We start from the raw sequence: 25,268 nt of genomic DNA, 5'->3' as shown, positions 1-25,268 counted from the left end.
TGCTCCGTTAGACACACACCCTATTTATGATCGTCTTGGCAACAGTTCACCTCTCATTCATCTCTCAGACTCATGATGCCTAAAACTAATGGTGTCAACTTACCTGTCACAAAGCTCTGTTTTCTCTGCAGTCATCTTTTTCTGATTTCTTCAGCAAGAAACCCAGAAATCTGTCACCTTCTTCTTCTCTCTTTTGCACACTTTCACTTTCATTTATTTTGATCTCTGGGTTCCCCCATCTTCTCCTTCCCTACTGTCCCTTCCCTGCCTTGGGTTTGCTTTTTATTACTTCTTAAAAGAGAAAAATTGTTTGACTGCACCAGGTCTTAGTTGTGCGTTGGGAGCATGGCATCTTAGCCAGTGGACCACCAGGGAAATCCTTATATTGCTTCTTAACTTGATGCATCCTGTAGGTCTCCCACTCATCTGTCTTCCACCCATCTGTACTCTACACTGTCACCAAAATCACCTTTCTTACCTTTTACCTCCCTGTAAAGAATTGTGGTAAACTGTATGTAATGTAAAATTTGCCATTTTAACCATTTGAAGTGTACAATTCAGTGCCATCAGTACAGTACATTCACAATATTGTGCAGTCACCTTTCTTTTTCAGTCAGGTAAACTTTTTTTGAAGTAAAACATATGTGCAAAAAGGTGCACAAATCACAGATGTGCAGCATGATTGTTCATAAAGTATACACACTATGTATTCCTTCAGCTTGCTCTGGAAAAATCAGCTGGAGGAGACTTTTTTTTTTTTTTTTACTCTTTTTCTACATTTTACATAATTTATCCATAAATACTGTTCTGTGGTTAGGACAGCTTGAATTTATTAAGCCTTTATTCTTTATTAGTCTCAGTGCTCAGTTATTTATTATGCATCATCTCATTGAATCCTCCTGATCTTTTGAAAAAGGTGGGGACTATAATTATTTCCATTTTACAGATAAGGAAATTGAGACCTAGAAACTATCCAAGACCATATAATAAGCAGGATTTGACTTTAGGCTGGATTTAATGCCATTATACTGTTCATTTTATTTCATGCCTGAACTGCCTCTCATTTTTTTTCTTGCCTTATTTATTTTTTTACAGAAAAGGCTATAAGCATTTAAAAATTTCTGTACGTAGCTGTCATAATGCATTTTTATTTTGGTAGAATATACATAAAATTTACTGTGTTACCATTTTAAAGTATACAGTTCAGGGGCATTCAGTACATTCATTATTTTGTGTAACTGTCACCACTATTTTGCTCTTCTTTTTCAAGATTCTTTTGAGTTTTCAGGACTCCTTGCAATTCTATATGAATTTTAGGATCCAGTTTTCCATTTCTGCAAGACAAAAACACAAAACTTGTTTTGTTAAACTTCATATTCAGTTTGTTGATTGTGAATATATGCAGCTGCAACTGATTTTTGTATGTTGATCTTGTACCCTGCAACTTGTGGATTCTTTAGGATTTTCTGTATATACGATCATGTAATTTGTGAATAGTTTTATTGTTCCTTTTTGATTTGAATGCCCTTTTATTTATTTATCTCGCCTGATTGCTCTGGTAGGACTTTCAGTACTATGCTGAATAAAGGTGACAGAAACAGGCATCAGTGGTGTTGGAAGCAGTGAAGAGGTCAAATTGGATAAAGCCAGTGTTGAAATGATTGACTCAGCTGTGATTCTTGGGAATAGAGGCTCTAGTGGGGTTGTGATGGAAGAGGTCAGGTGCCAGTGGGTCAGGGAGTGTGTGTGTGTGTGAGAGAGAGAGAGGGAACACGGGAGGGAATAAAGAAGGAAAGAAGACAGAGCCTGCAGAAGATTCAGATAAAAAATGCTGAGTATGTTTTGAAGAAGAAAGGACTTGGGTGGTAGCTTGAAGAAGTACAGATATGAGGGCAGGTCTCTGATTTTGTTTTGTTAAGTTAGAGTCACCATAAGCATGTTCACATGCAGAGGGAAAGGAGCCCATGGAGAGGGAGTGTCTGATGGAGCAAGGTCCTAGAGTCGGGGGTGGGGAGGTGGATTAGAATGGAGGGAGAAAGTGGGGACATCTCATATTCAGAAATGGGAGAGGAATGTTATTTGCTTTAGCTGCTATTTAATTTAAAGGATAATTTAAGGTTTTTCTTCTTTGTGCTCTTAATTCAAGGCCTTGTCTTTTACTTACTTGAATCTCAGAGGTGAACATCTAAGCTAAGGGGAAACAGTAGGGAGGTTTTCGAAAAAAATTTAAAGAGAACTATTGAATGACTGAGCAATCCCAGTCCTGGGTTTTTTCCAAAAGAAAACAAAAACACTTAATTCAAAAAAATAAACACACTGCTGTGCTCAAGGCAGCATTATTTACAGAAGCAAGATGAGATTGCAACCTGAGTGCCCATTGTTAGATGAGTGGATAAAGATGTGGTATATATTTACAGGTGGAATGTTACTCATCTAAAAAAGAGAATGACATCTTGCCATTTATGACAACATGGATGGACCTAGAGGGTATTATGCTGAATGAAATAGGTCAGACAGAGAAAGACAAATACTGTGTGGTTTCACTTGTATGTAGAACTTAAAAAATAAAACAAATTTACAAATGTATTAAAACAGAAACAGACTAACAGATACAGAGAACAAACTAGTAGTTACCGTAGGGGAGTGACGTCAGGGGAAGAGTGAAATTGATGAGGGAGATCAAGAGGGTCACACTTCCAGTAATAAAACAAGTAAGTCACAAGGATGTAACGTACAGCATAGGGAATGTAGGTAATAAGAGGAGAATCATTTTTTATGGTGACAGTTGGTAGCAGGTTACTATGGTGATCATTTTGTAGCATATAAAAATATTAAATTACTGTGTTATACATCTGGAACTAACATAATATTGAAAGTCAATTATATTTCAAATAAAAAAAGAGAACATGATCTGCTAGGGCTGTTCTGGCATTTTGTATCATCACAATAAGTTTTTCTCATGTATGTATTTAAGACAGTGACTAAAGATGTCAAGATTTGGATGAAGATTTTTTTGGTAAACCAGTGGCTGGAGAATTATTGTTCAGTTTGCAATGTTATTATTTTTTTTCTGCAATGTTATTATTAAACCTTTTTTTTTAGACATCCATTATTTTTAAATAAAAGTAAAATGATGATTAGAGGAGAATTTGCTTCATGCTGTAAATGCTTGATGACTCTCTTCAGAAAGATTATTAAAGCTTTTTGTTTGGTGACTCCGTGATCATTAACAGGGCAACTGCTCTGTCTTACTGTTACCAAACCAAGAGTCCAATGTTCAACTAATGGGTTGGTTTCTCAACTCACAGAGAAGCCATGTCTGATTGGTGATGCTCTGGGTTTTTTTTTTTTTTTTTCTATTGATAGTGATCCATAGATAATTCTCAGAGTATGGTTCAATTTAATGCATACCAGATTTTTAAGTGTTGTGTAGGTCTAGCAGATGATTGGTATCTGAAATGCCAACAAGTTAGAGAGGTATTTAACACCCTTAAATGAGTGGTTTTGTATAGCTTTTTTCATGCTTTCTTTATTTTTGTAAGTTGGCTAGGGAGTTTTCACAGTTTGTTTTTGTTGAATAATAAAGAACATGTCTGGCCTTTGTCCCAGATTCCTGGCACAGAACTTCTAAATCTCAGAATTTCCCAAGTAATAGGAATATTTTTGTTAACATAAGCCCCCCTGGATCAGACTTGAGTTTATGTTAATGAGATGATTCAAGATGGGGCCTGGTCACCAGGAAAACCAACCATGTAATTAGAACGTTGGAGCTTTGAGCCAGTCTGACCTCTGGGGAAAGTTGATGGACTGGAGATTGAATTTAATGTTGTAGCCCATGATTCAGTCAATTGTATCTATGGAATGAAACACCATTAAAGCTCTGAACATCAAAACTTGGCGGAACTTCCTGGTTGATGATATGCTGGGAAGGTGAAGCACCCTGATTCTGTGAGAAGAGACAGGGAAACTGTGTTCAGGGCCCTCCCAGACTGTGCTCTGTGTGTATGTTCATTTAGCTAATACTGATTTGTATCCTTTATAATAAAACTATAATAATAGGTATGTGCTTGCTTGTGTGTGTTCAGTCATCTAACTCTTTACGACCCTGTGGACTGTAGCCCACCAGGCTCCTCTGTTCATGGAATTTTCCAGGCAAGAATACTGGAGTGGGTTGCCATTTCCTTCTCCAGGGGATCATCCCAACCCAGGGATCGAACCCGCATCTCCTGTGTCTCCTGCATTCTCAGGTGGATTCTTTACCCACTGAACTATCAGGGAAACCCCCAGGAATAGGTATGTGTGAGTGCATGCTCAGTCGTATCTGATTCTTTGCGACCCCGTGGACTGTGGCCTGCCAGGCCCCCCTGTCCATGGAGTTTTTCAGGCAAGAATACTGGAGTGGGTTGCCATTTCCTAAAGCTCTGTGAGTTGTTTTAGCAAGTCAAACCTGAGAGTTGTGGGAACCTGTGAATTTTTAGCCAGTTGGTCAGACATGTTGGTGGCCCAGGACCACTGAAGTGCAGCTAGCAGCTGGAGTAAGGGCAGTCTTGTTGGGGACCGTGTCCCTGAACTGTGGACTCTGGTGCTACTCTGAGTGGTTAGCATCAGAACTGTATTGAAGCTTACCAGTTGGTGTCCGAATAGTTTTATATTCCTCTTATAATTCAACTTAAATTAGTGGCCAGATGTGAGTTGATGAGGTGATATACCCAGGAAGAGGGGCATGGCTTTTAGTCCTTTCCGGCCCACTTATTAGGGCCTCATTCATTCAGTCCATCTACATTTACTGTCTGTGTATGACAAGGTCTGTGCCAGACAAAAGGTGGTAGGAAAGTCCCCATACTTATTCCTTAGGGGTTTTTAATGTAATGTAGTAGACATATCGGAGAAGGCAATGGCAAGCCACTCCAGTACTCTTGCCTAGAAAATCCCATGGATGGAGGAGCCTGGTCGGCTGCAGTCTGTGGGGTCGCTAAGGGTCAGACGTGACTGACTGACCTCACTTTCACTTTTCACTTTCACACATTGGAGAAGGAAATGGCAACCCACTCCAGTGTTCTTGCCTGGAGAATCCCAGAGACGGGGGAGCCTGTTGGGCTTCCGTCTATGGGGTCACACAGAGTCGGACACGACTGAAGTGACTTAGCAGCAGCAGCAGCAGCAGTAGACATATGGAATTTTTGCATTCTGTGGTAGAGAAGGAATCTCAGCTCTTGGAATGGCATTTTCATTCTTTGGCAGGACATTGGGGCTGGATTAGAGATGGGTTTTCTAGGCAGTGGGTACTTTAGGACCAGAGAGATGTCCAGTGGATGGGGACAGGGGGTTGTGGGTGCCAATAGTTGTTTCGGAATAAATGACTGTTTACTGGCTGGATGTGTGTATTAGGGCAGTGTTTTTGGAGAGAGGTTAAATGGACCACTGTATCAGAATTTCTCTGTCCCTTGCTTCCCCCATCTCCTCCCAGGAATGCTGGTTTTCTTTTCCACCTTTTTTTAATGATGGAAAATGTTGATGGACGATAGTAAAACGAATAGTGTAATAACCCCCCTCATCTATTTATCCCCAACTCTGTTAACTCTTGGGCACTGACTTGATTTATAGTGTTTGCTAATTTCTCTTGGGGAGTCTTTACCCGTGTATTTACTATACCAGTATCAAGCTACCACACAATTTCACTGAATAAGAAGTTAGGTAAAGATTTTCAGAATCAGTTTTCCTGATCCCAGCTCGTGACTCAGACCACCTTCCTCTTTGATTACTTTTTTTAAATATCAAAAATAATTTTATCTGTAAGTATTTAAGTTTATGTTCCTCAGGACTAGTTTTAAAAATATATCCACAAAACTTTTATCATCTCTAAAATAAACAATAATTCCTTAGTGTCAAATATTCAATCTATGTTCACACTTCTCCACACATCTTCAGATAAGGTCAAGAATTACATTTGTCTGCCTTATCTCTTAAGCCTCTTTTAGTCTGTAGGATCTTTCTTGATCTTTCTCTTGTTTCCTTTGAAGATTATTTGTAGAATAAAGTTTATAGAGTTTTGCTGATTGAATCCCCATGATGTTTGCATCAAAGCTCCCCATCCCCTGTTTTTCCTTTCATTTCATAATTGGCACTAGAGCAGTGGTTTTCAAATGAGGTTCCAGGATCAGTAATATCAGCATCTTCTGGGAAACTTATTAGAAATACAGATTCTTAGCTTCACTCCAGGCCTGTTGAATCAGAAATTCTGAAGAAGAGGCCTTCAGTCTTCTCAATGATTGTGATGTATCCTAAAGGTTGAGAACCATTGCTCCGTCAGCTTGATCAGATTCAGGTTTGTCCCGCGCCCATCTCACTGCCTTATCCTCACCAACAATGGTAGGTGTCAGGGAGATGCAGTAGAATGAGGAAGGGACAGACAGGAAAGGTGAGCTGCCAGCCTCCCAGGGAGTGAGGAGCACGGCCCCGCTGCGTCTGGTATCAGTTCTACTCCCGAGAAAAATTTACTCTCCAGTGGATACCTCCACAGTGCTTTATCAGACAAACTGCCTTGATCATGAAGAACATTTATTTCTGAATTTGCTGACCTCAAATGCTTAGAAACCTCTATTTTGTATCTTATGAAGTCTCACTATGCAGAAAGTTACCATCTTCACGTTACTTAGTTTCTACGCGTGGTCAGCATGAATCCTTTTTATTTTTTTATTTTGTTTTTTTCCATAGAAAGCAGAAAAATAATTTATTCCAACAGATGACAGAAATAAGAAATTCAACCCGAAAATACTTCGGTATAATTCTGTGGGTCAAATTTTCCCTGGAAAATGTGTTCTCCGACTGACTGCCCCATTGGAGACTTATTGTCATGTAACAGTTTTTAAACACTCCGCTGATTCTCCTGTTATGAGCAGGCAGGAGCCATCTTCAAATCCATCTGTTCCAAGGAGAAAGTAACATTATTTCTCAGAAGGCCAGCACTTTCCATCTCGGAAGAGTACATAAAGATTTTACAGAGGCAGCACAGTTTAGCTTAAAGAGGCACATCATTCAAAGTGTAAAAAAGGTGACAGGAAAAAAATACTGCATTGTAGAAAAAGATTCAAATGTGGGTGAACGTTTAAGGCAGCTGATGGCCACAGAGGGCACATCAAGGAGGTGGTCTGGTATGGAGGTGATTTTGCATCTAGAGAAGTTCTCTCCGTGACAAGAGATAGCAGCAAACTGAACAGGTCACCAACATCGTGATGGTAACTCCCCGGTTGGGACCCTTAGGGATGAACCAGGGCACCAGGAAGCTGACGATGCCCCAGAACACGCTCATCACGATGAGAGGGCCGGTGAGGCCGGTGTATGCCATGGTTGCTGCGGGAAGCGCCAGCCCCGGCCCCGCGGCCGCACTCGGGTCCCACCCGGAAGTGTCAACCCGGCCGCAGGACCTGCGCGCGCCATGAATCCTTTTTAGACTTCTCTCTTGCTGTAGAAAAATACAAATGTTCCAACTTTGCCTGCTTTCTTTCCAGTTGACTTCCTTTAGTTTTAGTTCATTAAATGTATTATAATTTCACCCCACAAAATCAGTTCAGTTCAGTTCAGTCGCTCAGTCGTGTCCGACTCTCCGCGACCCCATGAATCACAGCACGCCAGGCCTCCCTGTCCATCACCAACTCCCGGAGTACACTCAAACTCATGTCCACAGAGTCGGTGATGCCATCCAGCCATCTCATTCTCCGTCGTCCCCTTCTCCTCCCGCCCCCAACCTTTCCCAGCATCAGAGTCTTTTCCAGTGAGTCAACTCGTCTCATGAGGTGGCCAAAGTATTGGAGTTTCAGCTTTAGCATCAGTCCCTGCAATGAACATCCAGGATTGATCTCCTTTAGAATGGACTGGTTGGATCTCCTTGCAGTATAAGGGACTCTCAAGAGTCTTCTCCAACACCACAGTTCAAAAGCATTGATTCTTCGGCGATCAGCTTTCTTCACAGTCCAACTCTCACATCCATACATGACCACGGGAAAAACCATTGCCTTGACTAGACGGACCTTGGTCGGCAAAGTAATGTCTCTGCTTTTTAATATACTATCAAGGTTGGTCATAACTTTCCTTCCAAGGAGCAAGCGTCTTTTAATTTCATGGCTGCAATCAGCATCTGCAGTGATTTTGGAGCCCAAAAAAACAAAGTCTGACACTGTTTCCACTTTTTTTCCATCTATTTCCCATGAAGTGATGGGACCACAAAATCAAGATGAGTTCAATCACAGAAGTGGCAAAGTGGTAGAAACAGTTATAAAGTAGTTAATACTTTTTATAAAGCTCATTCCATGTAAATTTTTTTTTTCTATTAAATGAAAGAGAAGTGAAGCTGGTCGTTGGGGATGAGAGTCTTCAAGAAAAAAGATTAAACAGAGCATGTCTGTAAAAAGGTAGAGCACATCCGCTCTGGTCCGGCTCCAGTTTTGGTCAGCATCACTAGCCTCAGCACTTGCTTCATTGTCCATCTCAGTGGTATCCAGGCCAGAGTTGGATGTCCCGAGCCCTCACTGCAGTTTTTCATTTCTTCACCAAGTAGGCTTGGGAATCAACTCAGTTAGATTTTAGTGTTTATGGAGGAGTGTTTGTTGATCTTATATAGAAATTCTACTTAATAGGGTATTTGAACAAATTGAACAGGATAGATTGAGAATACTGAGGTGCCTTTCTGCTTTCACATAATCTTCAACTGCCCAGTTTCATATAATAAAGAACTTTTTATCTAATTAAAACTTCTTAAGGGTTCCTCCTCCTCCTTAACTGTTTCCCTAAACATTTGTCTTCCAGAAAAGTATTTGGTGATGCGGGAAGAGAAGGAAATAGAAGCAGAGGTACATCATCATTATACTAAGAATGGCGTGGGGAATCAAATTTGATTCTGTTGGGCTACAGTTTTATAAGCCAGGTCTTAACAACTTCCTGTATCTCAGATTTTGCTCTGAGGTTCTAAGTAGCATGCACACTAATTCTGGCCTTGAAGGAATGGAAAGAAATTCCTAGCAGAGTTCAAGCTAATGAAACAGTTAAACAGTGAGTTATATTTTCTTGTCTGATGGTGGTTTCTGTCACATCTCCTCCTACTGGATATGTGATGCATTTTTCAAAGCAAATGAGGATGTTCAGGATAAGCCATTATTTAATCAGTGATAATGAAAATGCCCCTGCAGATGTTTTCACAAATATTTAGATAAACATTTTAACTTTAGTGTTTCTAAAGAAAAATGATCAAAGTAACTTCTGCTTATTATCAGTAATTGTAACAGATAATCCTTTGAAGAACAAAGATCCAAGGCCAGCAAGAAAGCAATTATTGTGAAGTCCAGACTGGCTTACTGATCATGGACTTGAGAACTGTTTTTCAGCATCAAGTAACAGGAGAGGAGAGAGGATTTTTTTTTTTTAAAGATGATAGTGACTAAAATCTTGTTAGCTCTTCAGAAATAAGGATTTTTAGCAGTAATAAATAAAACTGTTTATATCAGTCATTAGAAATGCAAATCAAAACCATGATGAGATACTACTTTATACCCAGTTATAACAAAAAAATATTAACAAGTGTTGACCAGGATATGGAAGAACTGGAACCCTCTCATCCTGCTAGTAGAAGCAGAAAATGGAAAACAGTCTGGCAGTTCCTCAAAAACTTAAGTATGGAGTTACCATCAGTTCAGTTCAGTTCAGTTGCTCAGTCGTGTCCAACTCTTTGCGACCCCATGAATCACAGCACGCCAGGCCTCCCTGTCCATCCTCAACATTCAGAAAACAAAGATCATGGCATCTGGTCCCATCACTTCATGGGAAATAGATGGGGAAACAGTGGAGTTACCATACAATCCACCAATTTCATTCCTTGATGTATACCCAAGAGAAATGAAAACATGTGTAACATGTGTATACATGAAGGTTCATAGTAATGTTATTCTTAATAGCCAAAAAGTGGAAAAAACCCAGATGTTCATCAGCTGATGAATGGATAAATGAACGTGGTATATCCATACAATGAAACTATCTGACAACAAAAAGAAATGAAGTACTAAAAGGTGGTATGAAAGGCTACATATTGTATTCTACTTATACAAAGTGTCCAGAAAAGGCAAATCTATAGAGACAGTAAATTACTGGTTGCCTCGGGCCAAGGGGATTGGGGGGAATGGGCAAGGAGTGCTGATGGATATAGGGTTTCTTTTTGAGGTGTTGAAAAAGATCTAAAATTGATTATAGTAATGGAGACACAATTCTTTGAATATACTAACAACCACTGTATGCTATAAATGGTTAACTATGTGATATGTGAATTATATCTCAATAAGGCTATCACATTAAGAAAAATAAAGCTTTTTTTTTTTCTTCCCATCTTATCTCTAGTTATTGCAATCCCAGGCCCCCGCTGAGAGGTTAATCTCTGGCCAAGTACAGTTATGGTTACTTCTGTTTTTCTTTATGTTGACTCAGTCTTTGTATTTCAAGTGAACTTAAGTGGGGGGGGGAAAGTATTTAAAAGAACTGTTAATGCTGATCTTAGAAAAGTACTCAGTTTGGGACCAGGTTCATCAGTAAATTTTGATGAGTTGGTAAGTACTAATATTTGATAAACTGAATTAGTCTCATGTCAAGATTCCAAATGCAGATTTCTACCAGTGGCTTTAAACATCATTTAAAAAGACATTTTAGACATTTCAAGAAAGAAGGTGCATTCACACAGTTACACTGATGTGAGTGTTACCTGGCTACCCCGCTGGCATCCCTGGGCTATTTTTGGATGTTGTCCTTCCATGGCTGAGAGCGTGTCCTTCCATGGCTGAGTGCCTGCACTCAGTCTGGTTCCACCTTTGTTAGTAGAATGAGTTATTTAACTTTTCTTTCCTGAGATTCTTTATCTAAGTGCAATAGTACCTCATAAGTTTATGTACTTAATGACTTCATAAGTATGATAGTACCTCATAAAATTTGTATCAGAATTAAGTGACTTAATAACCATGAAGTATTCAGGGCAGATCTTGGCACATAACTTTTTTCTTTTCTTTTTTTTTTGACCACGACACATGTGGGATCTTAGTTCCCTGACCAGGGATCAGATTGGGAGTGCAGAGTCTTAACCACTGAACCTCCAGGGAAGTCCTATCCTGGCACGTAAATGTTATAATGTTTTTATTTATTTCATCTCCATAATTTCCAGCATTGTTTGTTATCTGGATCAGCAGAATTTCCTTTTGGCTTTGTATTGACTAAGATTAGGTTTTTTGGATATATATCTGAAGAAAACGGAAACATTAATTTCTAAAGATACATACGCCTCTGTGTTCACAGCAGCATTCTTTACATTAGCCAAGATACAGAAGCAGCCAAAGTGTCCATCAGCCAGTGAATGTAGATAAAGATGTGGTGCAGGGACTTCCCTGGTGGTTGAATGGTTAAGACTGCGTTCTCTCGTGTAGCGGACACAGGTTCCATTTTTGGTTGGGGAACTAAGATCCCGCATGAATCATGGACCAAAACCAAAAGATGTGATGCATACATACACACACACCCCCAGTGGAATATTAGCCATAAAAATGGATGAAATCTTGCCATTTGCAGTAGCGTGGATGGACCTGGAAGGTATTATGCTCAGTGAAATAAGTCAGACTGAGAGGCAAATACTGTATGTTTTAACTTATATGTGAAATCTAAAAAATAAAGCAAATGAATAAATATAACAAAACAGAAACAGACTCACAGATACAGAGAATTGGTGGTTACCAGTGGAGAAGGCAATGGCACCCCACTCCAGTACTCTTGCCTGGAAAAATCCCATGGACGGAGGAGCCTGGTAGGCTGCAGTCCATGGGGTCGCTAAGAGTCGGACACGACTGAGCGACTTCACTTTCACTTTTCACTTTCATGCATTGGAGAAGGAAATGGCAACCCACTCCAGTGTTCTTGCCTGGAGAATCCCAGGGACAGGGGAGCCTGGTGGGCTGCCATCTCTGAGGTCGCACAGAGTCGGACACGACTGAAGCAACTTAGCAGCAGCAGTGGGAGAGAGGGCTGAGGGAAGAGGGGCAAGATAGGGGAAGGGAATTAAGACGTACAGACTACTAGGTATAAAGTAAATAAGATATGAGGATGTAATGTGTGGCACAAGGAATATAGCCAATGTTTGCAGCAACTTTAAATGGATATAGTCTATACAATTTATTGAATCATTGTGTTATACAGTTGAAAGTGAAAGTCGCTCAGTCGTGTCCAATTCTTTGCGCGTCCATGGAATTCTCCAGGCCAGAATACTGTATTGGGTAGCCTTTCCCTTCTCCAGGGGATCTTCCCAACCCAGGGATCAAACCCAGGTCTCCCTCATTGCAGGTGGATTCTTTACCAGCTGAGCCACAAGGGAAGCCCATTATACAGCTGAAACTAATGTAATATTGTAAAGCAACTATACTTCAGTTTGAAAAAAATTAGGTTTGTCTGTAAGTGGCAAAAGATTGGCAGCCTGAAGTTCAGGACCAGTAGAACAGGGAGCTTCATGAGGTTAGGGATCCATGTCCTGCTACTTTGCAAGCCTTTTCCTGTTCTTTTCCAGAGTTGAAAGACAAAGGGTAATTAAAACGCATAGAATTTGTAGTGTAAGTGTGATAAGGTAAAATAAATCTCATGAGAAATAACCAAAAGAGTTGATGCAGTCGCCCCTGGGGAGCAGGAATTGCAAGTAGGGAGAGATGGATTAGAAGAGGGCTCTTGTTTTATTGATGTTGTTTTCTTCGTTATAGCCTTACAGTACTAATTGGCTTTTAAATTTGTGACATGTTAAAGTTTAATGACAACATTTTTAGAAAATTAGGGTTATTTCATATAATGATTGTCAAACTTTTTTTACTTAACAGTATGTCTATCTTGAAGGTCTCCCTGGAAGTTCATGTAGGTCTGTAGCATCCTAAATTTTAATGTGTGCATAGAAGTTCATACTCTTGCTATACCAGTATTTCCTTAACTTCTTTTTCTAGACAACTTTTATTTTCACTTTTTCTATTACCTAAAATACTATAGTGATTATAGTATTAAATATAGTATTTTATATATGTATATAAAACATATTCCTAAAAGTGGAATTATTGCTAGGTCAAAGGCAGTTCACAGTAAAAAATTTTGACAGAAACTGCCAGATTTTCTTCCAAAATTTTGAGATCACTCTGATGACTGTGTGGGGAATAGATTGATGTAGAGCAAAATGGGCTGTGGGAAGACAGGTTTGGAGGCTGTTGCAATCATCCTGACAAGAAATGATGCCCTTCAGACGAGGGTGGATATGGAGAAAGGTAGACTGATTGAAGAAACAAAGTGGGTGGGAGAAGAGATGGAATGATTAATGAAGCAGATGTGAGTAATGAAAGAAAGAAAGGAGTCAGGATGATTCAGGTGGGCCCGTGACATCAATTAGGGTTGTCATGTGAGATGAAACTTGCTCGCCATGACCAGATTAGATGAATTCATAAATACTTTGCCATTCTGACATTTTATAACTTGGGGATCCATGACAGCACCATTATTTATAGATTGAATGAAGCACATATTGAATACTTTTTTTTTTTAATTGTAGGTGTATAACTTCAGTTGATGTTGTTATGGAGCAAACATCGAGTTTATCACTAAACATTATAGATTTTAATCTTCAGTAAATCTTTAGACTCCTTTTATTTTCCTTCTGTCTGTAGCGACACATCTGACCAGTGTACTACCTCCTTCCACCAGCTGCAGTCAAGAGTGATCTTTATAAAATCCAGTCTATGATGACTCCCTTTGCTCCAGTTTCTTCATATTGAACAAAAAGGCTGTGTCCACAGCTGATCCTCTCACAGGGATCATTTCCAAGTGGTTCTCTCCAATTCCACCTTGTCTGGGGGTGTCTGAGCCCCCATCCTCTTTCTGTTGGTCTTATAGGTGTTCAAGACTGGGGGAAGTAGAGAGCCCTCAGTTGGGGAGTCAATGGAGCAAAGGGACGGATATTCTATACTAGAAGACTTTCCTGCCACTCCCTAGTATTGGAATAGGGAATCCTTTCTTTCCTTTCTTCTCTCAACTGGTACTTCATCTCTCATTAAGCCTTGGTCACTCTTCTCCATATATTCCCTTCTGGTTTTGCAGTCACATCCAAGGGAATCTTTATTAGGTTAAATCTTTGTTCCTGCTCTTCTCGCCCAGCTGAACAAAAAAGAAAAGACATAGAAATAACTATAGTCTATTACTTCTGAATATGGCTCTGTCACAGGTTGGCTTCCAAAATGACCCTTGCTCACCTCTTCTCCCTCATCATTGTGTTCCTTTCCCACATTGCTTATGCCATATCATATGTCTTTCATTTCCCAAAATCCTGAGTTCACTCAGCTTCCATCCCAACCACACCTAGACCTGACTATAGACTCAGACCTTCCTGGGCTTTCTATAGGCACTCTTCCTGTGTTCTCACAGAGCACTCTGTACTTGCCTTTGTTGTAGTATCAGTGGCTGTCACATCATGATGATGATAATTATTGGTCATTTTTAGATAGCTCCTAAGATGTTCGTTGGGCCTCCCTTGTGCTCAGCTGGTAAAGGATCCGCCTGCAATGCAGGAGACCTGGGTTCGATCACAGGGTTCAATCCTGGGTTGGGAAGATCCCCTGGAGAAGGGAAAGGCTACCCACTCCAGTATTCTGACGTGGAGAATTCCATGGACTGTATAGTCCATGGGATTGCAAAGAGTCGGACACAATTAAGTGATTTTCACTTTCAAGATCTTTGTGGGCAGGGGCCATATCTGAATCACTTTTATTCATATTTCCCCACTAGATCACACAGTGCCTGTCGTAGAAGGGCTCAGTAATTATTTGTTGAATGAATGAATATGTATTTGGCACCAACCAATATTGAATGATTTTTATTTAGCTCAAGGATAGAGGAAATAATCAATAGAGAAGAATAATATAGAGGAAAATTGTGATTTTGGAAGAGGCTACTTTAATAGTTGGAAGCCAGGTTGCAAAAGCCTCGGAAAAAAAAAAAAAAGTGGTCAGCTTACAAAACAGCTCATTTGGGAAGTTTGATGTTGGAGGGAAGTATTTACGTGCATTATAAAGCTAGAGGCCCTAGCAGGGTCTGCTAGGAGTTCTCTCTGGGTAGATTGTGGGAAGATGGATATCAGATGTTGGACAGACTAGAGAAATAGCTCAATGGGATGAACTTCGGTATCATCATATAGTCACAGGTACTGGCAGAAACTACCATACCAGGGCAAATGTACTATTGGAGTTTTTGCTCTAAACTTCAATGACCAATGTACCTTGTTCAGCCAGCACAAGATTCTACAGAAAGAAAAAGTGAAGAAAGGATAGCAGCTTGCTTTCTTTCCCTCTTCTGACTCTCAGAAAAAGTAGAATTAATTTGTGTGTGAACTCATGGAAGATACTTTATCTTTTCTCTTTTCCTTCTCTTCTCTTCTCTTTTTTCTTAATTGTGAACCAGCAGTGAGTCCTATAGTTTAATGATTGGGTCTCAGAACCTGAATTGGGTTGTGCTCAGTTGTTTCAGTCGTGTCTGACTCTTTGCAACCCCACTGACCGTAGCCTGCCAGGCTCCTCTGTCCATGGGAGTTTACTGGCAAGAATACTGGAGGGGGTTGCCATTTCCTTCTCCAGGGATCTTCATAACTCAGGGATCAAACCTGAGTCTCCTGTGTCTCCTGCACCGCAGATGGATTCTTTACCACTGAGCCATTACCCAGCACTTTTTCTTGGGCTTCTCTTCTTTCACTGAGTGGTCCTCCCCTGACACCCTACTTCTCCCTCATCTGTTTCCAAGCACCCTGGGATATTTATCCAATCCAAAAACCTTCTTGCCTTTGGGGCTTTCCTCAAGCTTTGCCCAGAGATGCATTTTCACCCCCTGGCCTATGAGGGCCCAGCACATGTCACCCTTTGGTGGCAGCCCTTCCTGGCAGTCTCCATGTTGTGATTAACTGTGCTGAAGGGCCTGCCCTGACAGCTCTCTGTATTCCACTTTTGAGATTTGCTATGCTGTGCTATGTTATACTAGGCTGAGGTCCCCCAGACACAAGGCCCTGGTTAATGTCCTGCTTCTGTTCTTTGCCTCTGTACACAGCTGGTGCTGCTAACATCCTACCAGCCTGGCTTTGAGTGTGCCTATTTGCCTTCCCAGGAGTCACGGAATCTTTCATCCTGAGCTCTAGTAGTGTTAGTCGCTAGTCGTGTCCGACTCTTTGGGACCCCACGGACTGTAGCCTGCCAGGGTCCCCTGTCCATGGGATTCTCCAGGCAAGAATACTGGGGTGGGTTGCCTTTCCCTTCTCCAGAGGATCTTCCCGACCCAGGGATTGAACGCAGCTCTCCTGCGTTACACGTAGATTCTTTACCATCTGAGCTACAGGGCTCTGCCCTGCCCTAATCATGCTTGGGTTTTGTTCTCCAGGCTTTTGTGCCATTTTCTGCCATGGGAAAATGCTATTACCTTGTCTGTCATGTTTCAATTTAAGAGAAACTTTGGGAAATGTTTTCAAATTCTCCAAATGTTCTTAATATTTGCCACATAAAATATTTTACGTGCTCAAAGAACCATGTTTTAGTTTTCAGAGTATGTCTGTGTTTAGGAGTTCATTTAATCAGTAATAATGATTTTTAGATCAGATAACCTAAATTTTAAGTTTTCCTACTCCCTATCAGTATTTGTTTATGATAGAAAAGGAGAGCGTTTTAGGCATTGTTTTCTGCTGGAAGATTTTCTCAGATTTACACTGGTTGAATACTTGGATTCACATAAAGTCATCTGCTGTGCTTTGAGCTCTCTAAGCCGTGGTGAAATTAAAATGGGTGGTCTCTGACTGCTGTAGTTATTGACTGCATCCTCTGTGTGCCTTGGCATTGTTATCTTCTTCCAACTGCAGCTGTTTCCTCTGACCCTATAAGAGTTTTTAAAGTGTGTACTAATTTAAAATGAAATAGCACACAGATTTGTCAGGCAGCATGGCTGTGCCCATTTTGTTTACCTTTTCATCCACACAGTCATCCATTCAAGCTAAATGCCTAAAGTGTCTTGTTTTTAATTACATTTTACACTGCAAGTCAACTTTTTAATTTTTTTTAACACTTTTGAACTGTCAGTTAGTGGGAATGCTTTAGGAATTTTAAAAAATAATTTTGTCTCTTTTTTGCATGGTAGATGGAAGTAGTGATTTTTAGTTCATATTGTGTATGTTTCTTAAAATAAAATTAATCAGATTAATTTTCAAAGATAGAAAAACCCATCTTGTTCAAATGATATAGTTCAGTAGTAAGAATTCAGATAACCATCAAACACAAGGAATGATATAGGTGAGAAGCAGGAAAAATTAGAAAAAAAGAAAAAAAAATTTTAACTTAAAGACATGTGATACATTTTTCTAATTAATACACTGACCATGGGTAGAGAAAACCCATCCATATTGAAGAAGAGTATAATTTAATGGTTCATTTTTTTATTTTAGTGTAATACTCATTAAATTATTTTAAAAGGAAGTGTAAATACTATTAGTTAGCAGGTCTGTAATTATTTTTAAAAGAAGAAAATTTAAATGTTTGCTATCGTGACATTACCAGTAAATTTAGTATACTTCTTACTTATCTGGTGTGATACAAATTAGATGGAACTTGAATGTGAGCAGAAATAAAATTGCCACTCATGTTAAAGTTATAAAGAGTTTGTTTTCAAAGACATATATATATTCTTTATGTTGTCTTTATGTGATCATGTTGAACCATTGTCTGTGGTTGATGATGGAAGACTATGAATTGACCAACCACTTGGTACTGAGTTTCCTGGTTCTGCTGTGAAAGACCTTTACAAAAAGGGGCAATAAAGGTGGGTCATGTGACATAATGATGACTAAATGTTGTTTTTCTGTTTTGCAGTTCCAGTTCCTGGCAGATTTGATCGGCGAGTGTCAGGTATGTATTCTTTTTCATAACATACTACTAAAATGCTATTTTAAGATGGGATTATCTTAAATAAAAATAAGTTCATCTTTTTAATAAAAAGGTAAGTTGATACCATTATAGAACATTATCAGAATTACCTGTGATGCCTTTGTTGTGTTTCATTTTGTTTTAAATATATATGCACTTATTTTTAGATTACTATAGTAAGTTTGTCTCATTTACGTCATTGATATTTTTCCATGTTCATAATTATGGCTTCTAAAAACAACTTTTCATATTACTATTTCTGGCATTCTAGATTATGCTTGCCATTACTTTTTTTTTTTAAGGTTTATTTATTTTTATTTTTTGGCTGTGGTGGGTCTTCGTTGCTGCTCATGGGCTTTCTCTAGTTGAGGCGAGGGGGCTACTCTGTTGTGGTGCATGGGCCTCTCCCTGTGGTGGTTTCTCTTGTGAGGCACAGGCTCCGGGGTGTGAGGCCTTCAGTAGTAGCAGTTTGCAGGCTCTGGAGCCTGGGCTCAATTGTTGTGGAGCATGGGCTTGGCGTGTGCGAGCTTCCCAGAGCAGAGGCTGAATCCATGTCTCCTGCCTTGGCAGGCGGATTCTTAACCACTGAACCACCAGGGAAATCAGCCATTCACTTCTTGCTCATGTTATTGAGCCCCTTAAATTACTTCCTCAGTTGCAGCGCTGGGAGTAGCAGTCTCTGGTCAGAGACTGAGCACTGCCTTGGCTTCTTCTTTGTACTACTTTCAAGAGACAGTCTAGAAAATAGGCTACAGGGAGAAAGATGCCCTGCCAAAACCTGTTCTTCACCTCCATCTCACTAATATAATATAGGCGGTGCTGACTCCTTTCATTTATTTTTTAAATATATTTTTATATTCTTGACTTACAAATGCACTCCTTTAATTTAGAAGTAAAATAGTGCCTCAGATTGTTTTATTTGGAATTCCTTTGATTATTAACAAAAAATGAATATTTTCCAAATACAGGAAGTCTATTTTTATTTTTTTATATGTGACCAGTTTAATAATACATTTCCCACTTAACTGTTATGATCTAGATAATTTAATTTTGCTCTTTTTTATTGACTCAAAAATTTTGATCTGTGACTGGTACCTTGAATACTTCCTGACACACAGCAAGTACTCAGTAAATATGTATTGACTATATACATCTCTCTATTTCATGATTGTTCTTAAGCTGAGAAGGTCCCCATTTTTTCACAGAGCTGATAAATTATGTTTTCTGAAAGTTTTTCTTATAATTAAAATGCTAAGCTTCTGGATATATCTAGTTTATTTTTTATTTGGTCGTACAGTTGGGATGTTAATGTGTTTCAAAATTGCTAAGGGAGCTATATGTGTCCTGTCATTCTTTCATATCCCCTTGTTTGGGAAAGTTTCTTGATTTTAAATTGTCATGTGACCTAATATCTAGTAAGGCTCCAAATCCCTTTTCCACTCCTCAGTCCTTTTCTTTGAGAGAATCTGCTCATTTATGTTTTCAGAAATTTTTTGCTAAGGCTGTACACCAAAGTCTGTTGAAAGGAGATGGCAGAATGTGTTGTTTCTTTTATATCAAGTCATTTACAGAGATAGGAATTCCCTGGTAGTCCAGTGGTTAGGACTGAGTTTTCACTGCTGGGGGCACGGGTTTGATCCCTGGTTGGGGGTGAAAAGGGGCTAAAATCCCTTATGCCTCGAGGTGCAGCTGAAAAAGAAAAAAGTCAGTTATGGAGAGGAAATAAAGTAGGAATTAAGGCTAGTATGAGACTTATGAGCTGCTATCTTCCATTTCTGTTCTTTCCTGCACCTCGTTTTACCCAAAGTTTCGTATAATAGCTGTTGATATCTGTGGGACAGGCCTGGGAAATGGAGAGTGCAGTGACACCTCCTCCAGAGGTCACAGAGGGTCACAGATGAATTGCTGCGTAGGCTCTTTGTCAGTGTGGTTCAGTCCTTGAACTCTGCAAAACGCAGACAAGTGCTTGGTATTATCCCTCACCCTTAGCTCTTACAGTCTTATTGAAAAGTTAAAACTTGTTAACTCAAATGTTAAATGAAAATAATTCTTAACAGAACCAAAAATGATTATGCAGCAGAGAAAATAGCTTGTTAGCAAGAGCTAATGGTTTTTTGGGTGCCAGCTGCGTACTCAGTACACATTTTTAAGGTCTTCCTAAATGCCTGCATTGTGTTGTTGAATATAATCCTCACACTAACACTATGAGTTACATGCAGTGATTACCCCATTATACGGCTGGGGAAACTGGGGCAAAGCAAAGGTTACATAACTTGAAACAGTCAAGGTGATAAAATGCCCAAAGATAGCTTAATGCCTAAGTGCTGTAACCTTCCCATCCCGAAGTTCCCATTCTTGTACCGTCTAAATCTCTTGCTCAGTCTTCAGCTAAATCCCCTAAATTTCTTAGTTCGGTCTTCATCTTCATGATCTCGCTAAAGCGTGGCTTGCCCTGAAGCCTCACTTCTCTTTCACTGTCCTTGTAACACTGAGCAGATGTGTGCGTGTCTCTCTTGTTCCTCACTGTTGCTTCTAGGCCTCTCTCTCTCTCCTCCCTAAAGCCCTCAGCCTCAAACCTCACATTATATTCTCCCAGCCACCGCCCCTGCTTGTTTTCGTCCTCGAATAACCACCAGGTTCCTTCTTATTTCCGCATAAATAATCTTTTCAGCGTCTGGTCCTTCCATTCCTTGACCTCTTCTCCTCCAGGGTTGTGGTCTTCCACCTCCTTCAGCCACTCACTGCTGTGGTTGTACTGTGGGACCAGCATCACAACTCTTCATATTCTCAATCAGGGATCCAGGTCTCCCACCACTGCCCACTGTCTTCTGACAGCTCCTTTGCTGTCCTCCTCCAGCTCCCACAACTCACTGATTCTGTCTCCTTTTCATTCTTTCTCAATTCCTCTTTCAGTTCAGTTCAGTTCAGTCGCTCAGTCGTGTCTGACTCTCCGCAACCCCATGAATCACAGCACGCCAGGCCTCCCTGTCCATCACCAACTCCCGGAGCTCACTCAAACTCATGTCCACAGAGTCGGTGATGCCATCCAGCCATCTCATTCTCGGTTGTCCCCTTCTCCTCCCGCCCCCAACCTTTCCCAGCATCAGAGTCTTTTCCAGTGAGTCAACTCGTCGCATGAGGTGGCCAAAGTATTACAGTTTCAGCTTTAGCATCAGTCCTTCCAATGAACACCCAGGATCGATCTCCTCTAGAATGGACTGGTTGGATCTCCTTTCAGTACAAGGGACTCTCAAGAGTCTTCTCCAGCACCACAGTTCAAAAGCATCAATTCTTCGGCGATCAGCTTTCTTCACAGTCCAACTCTCACATTCATACATGACCACGGGAAAAACCATAGCCTTGACTAGATGGACCTTTGTTGGCAAAGTAATGTCTCTGCTTTTTAATATACTATCAAGGTTGGTCTTAACTTTCCTTCCAAGGAGTAAGCGTCTTTTAATTTCCTGGCTGCAATCAGCATCTGCAGTGATTTTGGAGCCCCCAAAAATAAAGTCTGACACTGTTTCCACTGTTTTTCCATCTATTTCCCATGAAGTGATGGGACCAGATGCCATGATCTTTGTTTTCTGAATGTTGAGCTTCAAGCCAACCTTTTCACTCTCCTCTTTCACTTTCATCAAGAGGCTTTTGAGTTCCTCTTCCCTTTCTGCCATAAGGGTACTAACCTTAAATTTCTTGATCAGTGATTATAACCACTTCCCTCAGTTCTCTTTTCCTTTTATATTTGCTTGGCTAAGCCACACTCTGGTTAAACCCTTTCTCCACATATTCTGGGTCTGCACCGCATCTGTACTTGGTGGAGGGAAAACACGCAGCCCTGCTGACTGATCTCACCCTCAGTTCGTGATCATTAACCTCTGGAATACTCTTGGTGACCACAGTCATACTGTTTCTGAACTTCTTTCACTCTCGTTCTCCTAGGTAAGTCTTTCATACCTTCCTTCTCTCCAGACCTATAACACCTCCTCCCGCTCCTGTTCCTAGCAGATAATCTTCTCAGTTTAACTAAAGAAGCAGAAATAATAGAAGAGAATTTCCATAGACTCCCATATCTGTCCTTCCCCACCTGCCTGTGAGTGCAGCTGTCCACCTGTACACTAGATCCCAACCCTTCATCCTTCCAGCAGTTACCTCTTCTTTATCCTGCATAATCTTCATCCTTCAACTGGTCTTTCTCAGCAGCATATCATTGGTGCTCCCATCTTAAAATAAACCACTCTTTTGCAATCCACTCTTCCCTCTGCGGCTGCCACTCTTCCCTCTGCCTGTCTCTGTAGCAGAACGTCTTGAAAGAGCGGTCCACGCATGCTTCCAGTCTCTCTTCTGCTCTCTCTGAGCCCATTCTTGTCAGACTTTTGTTCCCATATCTCACCAAAGCTACCTTTGTGGACTGCTCACTCATATTCTTCAGACCCTCATTTGAAGGATACCTTCTCAGGCCTCTAAGAAGGCCTATCTAAAATCCTCACCCCTCCCCAGCACACAAACACAACCTATCTCCCTACTTTATTTTCTCCTTAGTGCCCTTCCTCTTTGACCTTGCTTATCCCATTTACCATCTAGTTCACTATGCAAGGTCGCTAAGAGTCGGACACGACTGGGTGACTTCACTTTCACTTTTCACTTTCATGCATTGGAGAAGGAAATGGCAACCCACTCCAGTATTCTTGCCTGGAGAATCCCAGGGACGGGGGAGCCTGGTGGGCTGCCATCCATGGGGTCACACAGAGTCGGTCACGACTGAAACGACTTAGCAGCAGCGGCAAACACCAATCAGGCAGGGAATTTCATCTGTTTTGTTCACTGGTGCATAGTTAACATTTGGAACAGTATCGGTAAATATGGCTGGATCAGGAATCAGGAAGAGAAATTATTGTAGGCAGAAAAAACATCAAGAAGTGCTTCTTGGAGGGAGGAAGAAGTTGCACTGGAAGTCAAAAAATATGGTTACTCTTGGACTAGTACCAAGAAGGATGCATTCTAGGGAGAAGAATGTCTTAAAAGTTGAAGAAGGATGGGGGCGGGTGGAAAAAAAAAAAAGAGTTGAAGGAAGATTAACGGGACTCAGCTGCTCTGGCCATAGGAGAGGAGATAAAATTGGAGGAACTTCTCTGGTGGCCCAGTGGTTAAGATTCTGCTTCCACTGCAGAGGACATGGGTTCAATCCCTGGTCAGGGAAGATCTGCATGTGCCATGAGGTGCAGCCAAAGGAAAAAAAAATTTTTTAATAAAATAAATTGGAAAGAGAGTTAAGGAATGGGCTCCTGATATGATCCAAGGATCTCAGCTAAACTATTTGTGTGAATACATGTGCTTTGTCAGACACTGCAGAAGAGAATTCAGTGACTCAGGATGTCTGACTGAGTAATAACCTGGAAGGTAGAGCAGCAGAGGAGAGCTCGCAGTTCTTGAGTGCCTCCTGTGAGCCAGGCCTTGTATTTAAATGTCTCCTCCTGTTATTAACCCTTTAACATGGTTGTAGTATTGTTACACCCTCATTCCACTGAAGAGACCAAGGACTAGGGACGTAGAGGAATAGTGAGTGTGGAATAATGGATCCACTCTCAGACTATAGTGTGTGTAGCTTCAGAGATGAGGCCTTCCCCTGTTTGATGCTGCCTCTCCCCTGCAAAGTACTGGGATTGATGCAGCTTCCACGTTCTATGTTCGAGCAGAACAGCCCTTCTACATCGTGATAAATACATCAATTGAAGACAGTCCATAAATTCTTTAAAGGCAGATTTCTTGAATTCGTCCTAGATTAGCGTTGACTGTCCTTGAGTTTGAAACGTTAGTGTGATTCTATTAATTTAAAAACTTAAAAAAGGAAAACCAAAAACCTTTCATTTTATAGATTTCTGCTGTTTAAAAAGGCACCCAGTCTGTGGTGTTTTGTTATGGCAACCCTAGCTCTCTAGTATATCAAACTCTTCACGGGAACCAGCAGGACAGCATAGGACCTGAAGCCAGTGACCAGGCCTGGTAGAAATGAAGGGGTTTTCTCTCACAAATACATTTTAGTGATTCACATTTCTGGATGAAGAAAGCAGCAGTTAAAAGTTACGCTGGATAATCTATTGTTAATTTGTACAGTTCCTTATTACTAACTAGTGACATCTGCTGGACAGTGGTGGCAAAATTAATTCCCTCAAGTGAGGGGCTGTGCTGCTCTTTTAGCCTTTGTCTTCAGTAGGTCTTGAGCATCTCATGACGTTCAATGTAGTTCTTGAGGCTGCAGAGGGGATCATCCTTTTCCTGGGACTCCCCAGGTAACTTGTACACTGAGATAAGCTTCCTGACATTTAGAACCATAAGGGACAGCAATCACAGAGACCTAAAAATAGACTTTTATATAGAAAATGAGAAAAGTAATTTGGGATCAGGACCAGGAAGAAGCAGAGAGGTTGCGATAAACAGAGGAAGAAGAAAAAGGAGCTGAGTCTGATGTTCAAAAAGAAAAGAGAAAGCATCCAAACCTGTTAAAAAAAATAAAGATGCACTGTTTTTCCACTAATGTCTGTGTGTGCTCAGTCGTGGCCAACTCTTTGTGACCCCATGGACTGCAGCCCACCAGCTTCTCTGTCCATGGGATTTCCCGGGCAAGAATACTGGAGTGGGTTGCTACTTCCTTCTCCGTTTTTCACAAATAGGAAACATATTAATAATTTTAATGAAGATAATTGATTTTGTTTAAATCATAGTGCCATGTCTTAAGACTTCAAGATGTAACATTTGTTGCCTCAGTTACATTAATATCTAAAAATACAAAAATGAGCTAAGGTGCTACAGTACGTTCCTCCAAAATCAGAGGAAGAGCAAGCCAAAATAAGCGAGCTCAAGACTAAGTGTCATTATCAGTAAAATCCTGTCAGTCTCATCATTAAAAGACTTATTATTTTCAACTTTCTAAATGAAAAATTTCCATACATATGCAAAAGTAGAAAAAGTATAATAATCCCCGTGTACCCACCTATCTCCAAAATGAGGGTTTTTAAAATGCGTTTTTCAAAAAAGACATTTTGAAATCCTGGACCAAGGAGTAACAGGGTAGATTGAATAAAGATCAAATATGAGAATATTTCTGAGGCAGAATTTGAAGTATTCATTGGGCAACAGGTGGAAAGAAGGAAGTAATGGTGAGTTCCAAATTTCTAGTTTAGAAAACTGGGCTGACAGGGACAGCGTTAATCAAGAGCACAGAGAACTAAGAGGTTTGCAGTTTAACATAGTATCTGATGGATGAGCTGCCTTCAACACAGCTTT

At 40.5% G+C, this 25,268-nt stretch overlaps 1 protein-coding gene across 1 annotated transcript in view; it reads left to right on the top strand.

Annotated features, from left to right (window-relative positions):
* Positions 1–25,268, top strand: part of PRKAR2A (protein kinase cAMP-dependent type II regulatory subunit alpha) — a 66,937-nt gene that overhangs the window by 6,767 nt on the left and 34,902 nt on the right. The window contains exon 2 of the mRNA XM_055413777.2: positions 17,931–17,966. Coding sequence (XP_055269752.1) covers positions 17,931–17,966 — 36 coding nt within the window. The remainder of the gene's footprint in view (positions 1–17,930; positions 17,967–25,268) is intronic.

Source organism: Moschus berezovskii, chromosome 24, assembly GCF_049115385.1.
Source record: "Moschus berezovskii isolate FMDL1 chromosome 24, NW_MosBer_1.0, whole genome shotgun sequence".
Taxonomy (NCBI): domain Eukaryota; kingdom Metazoa; phylum Chordata; class Mammalia; order Artiodactyla; family Moschidae; genus Moschus; species Moschus berezovskii.
This window is presented reverse-complemented; position numbering and strand designations above follow the sequence as displayed.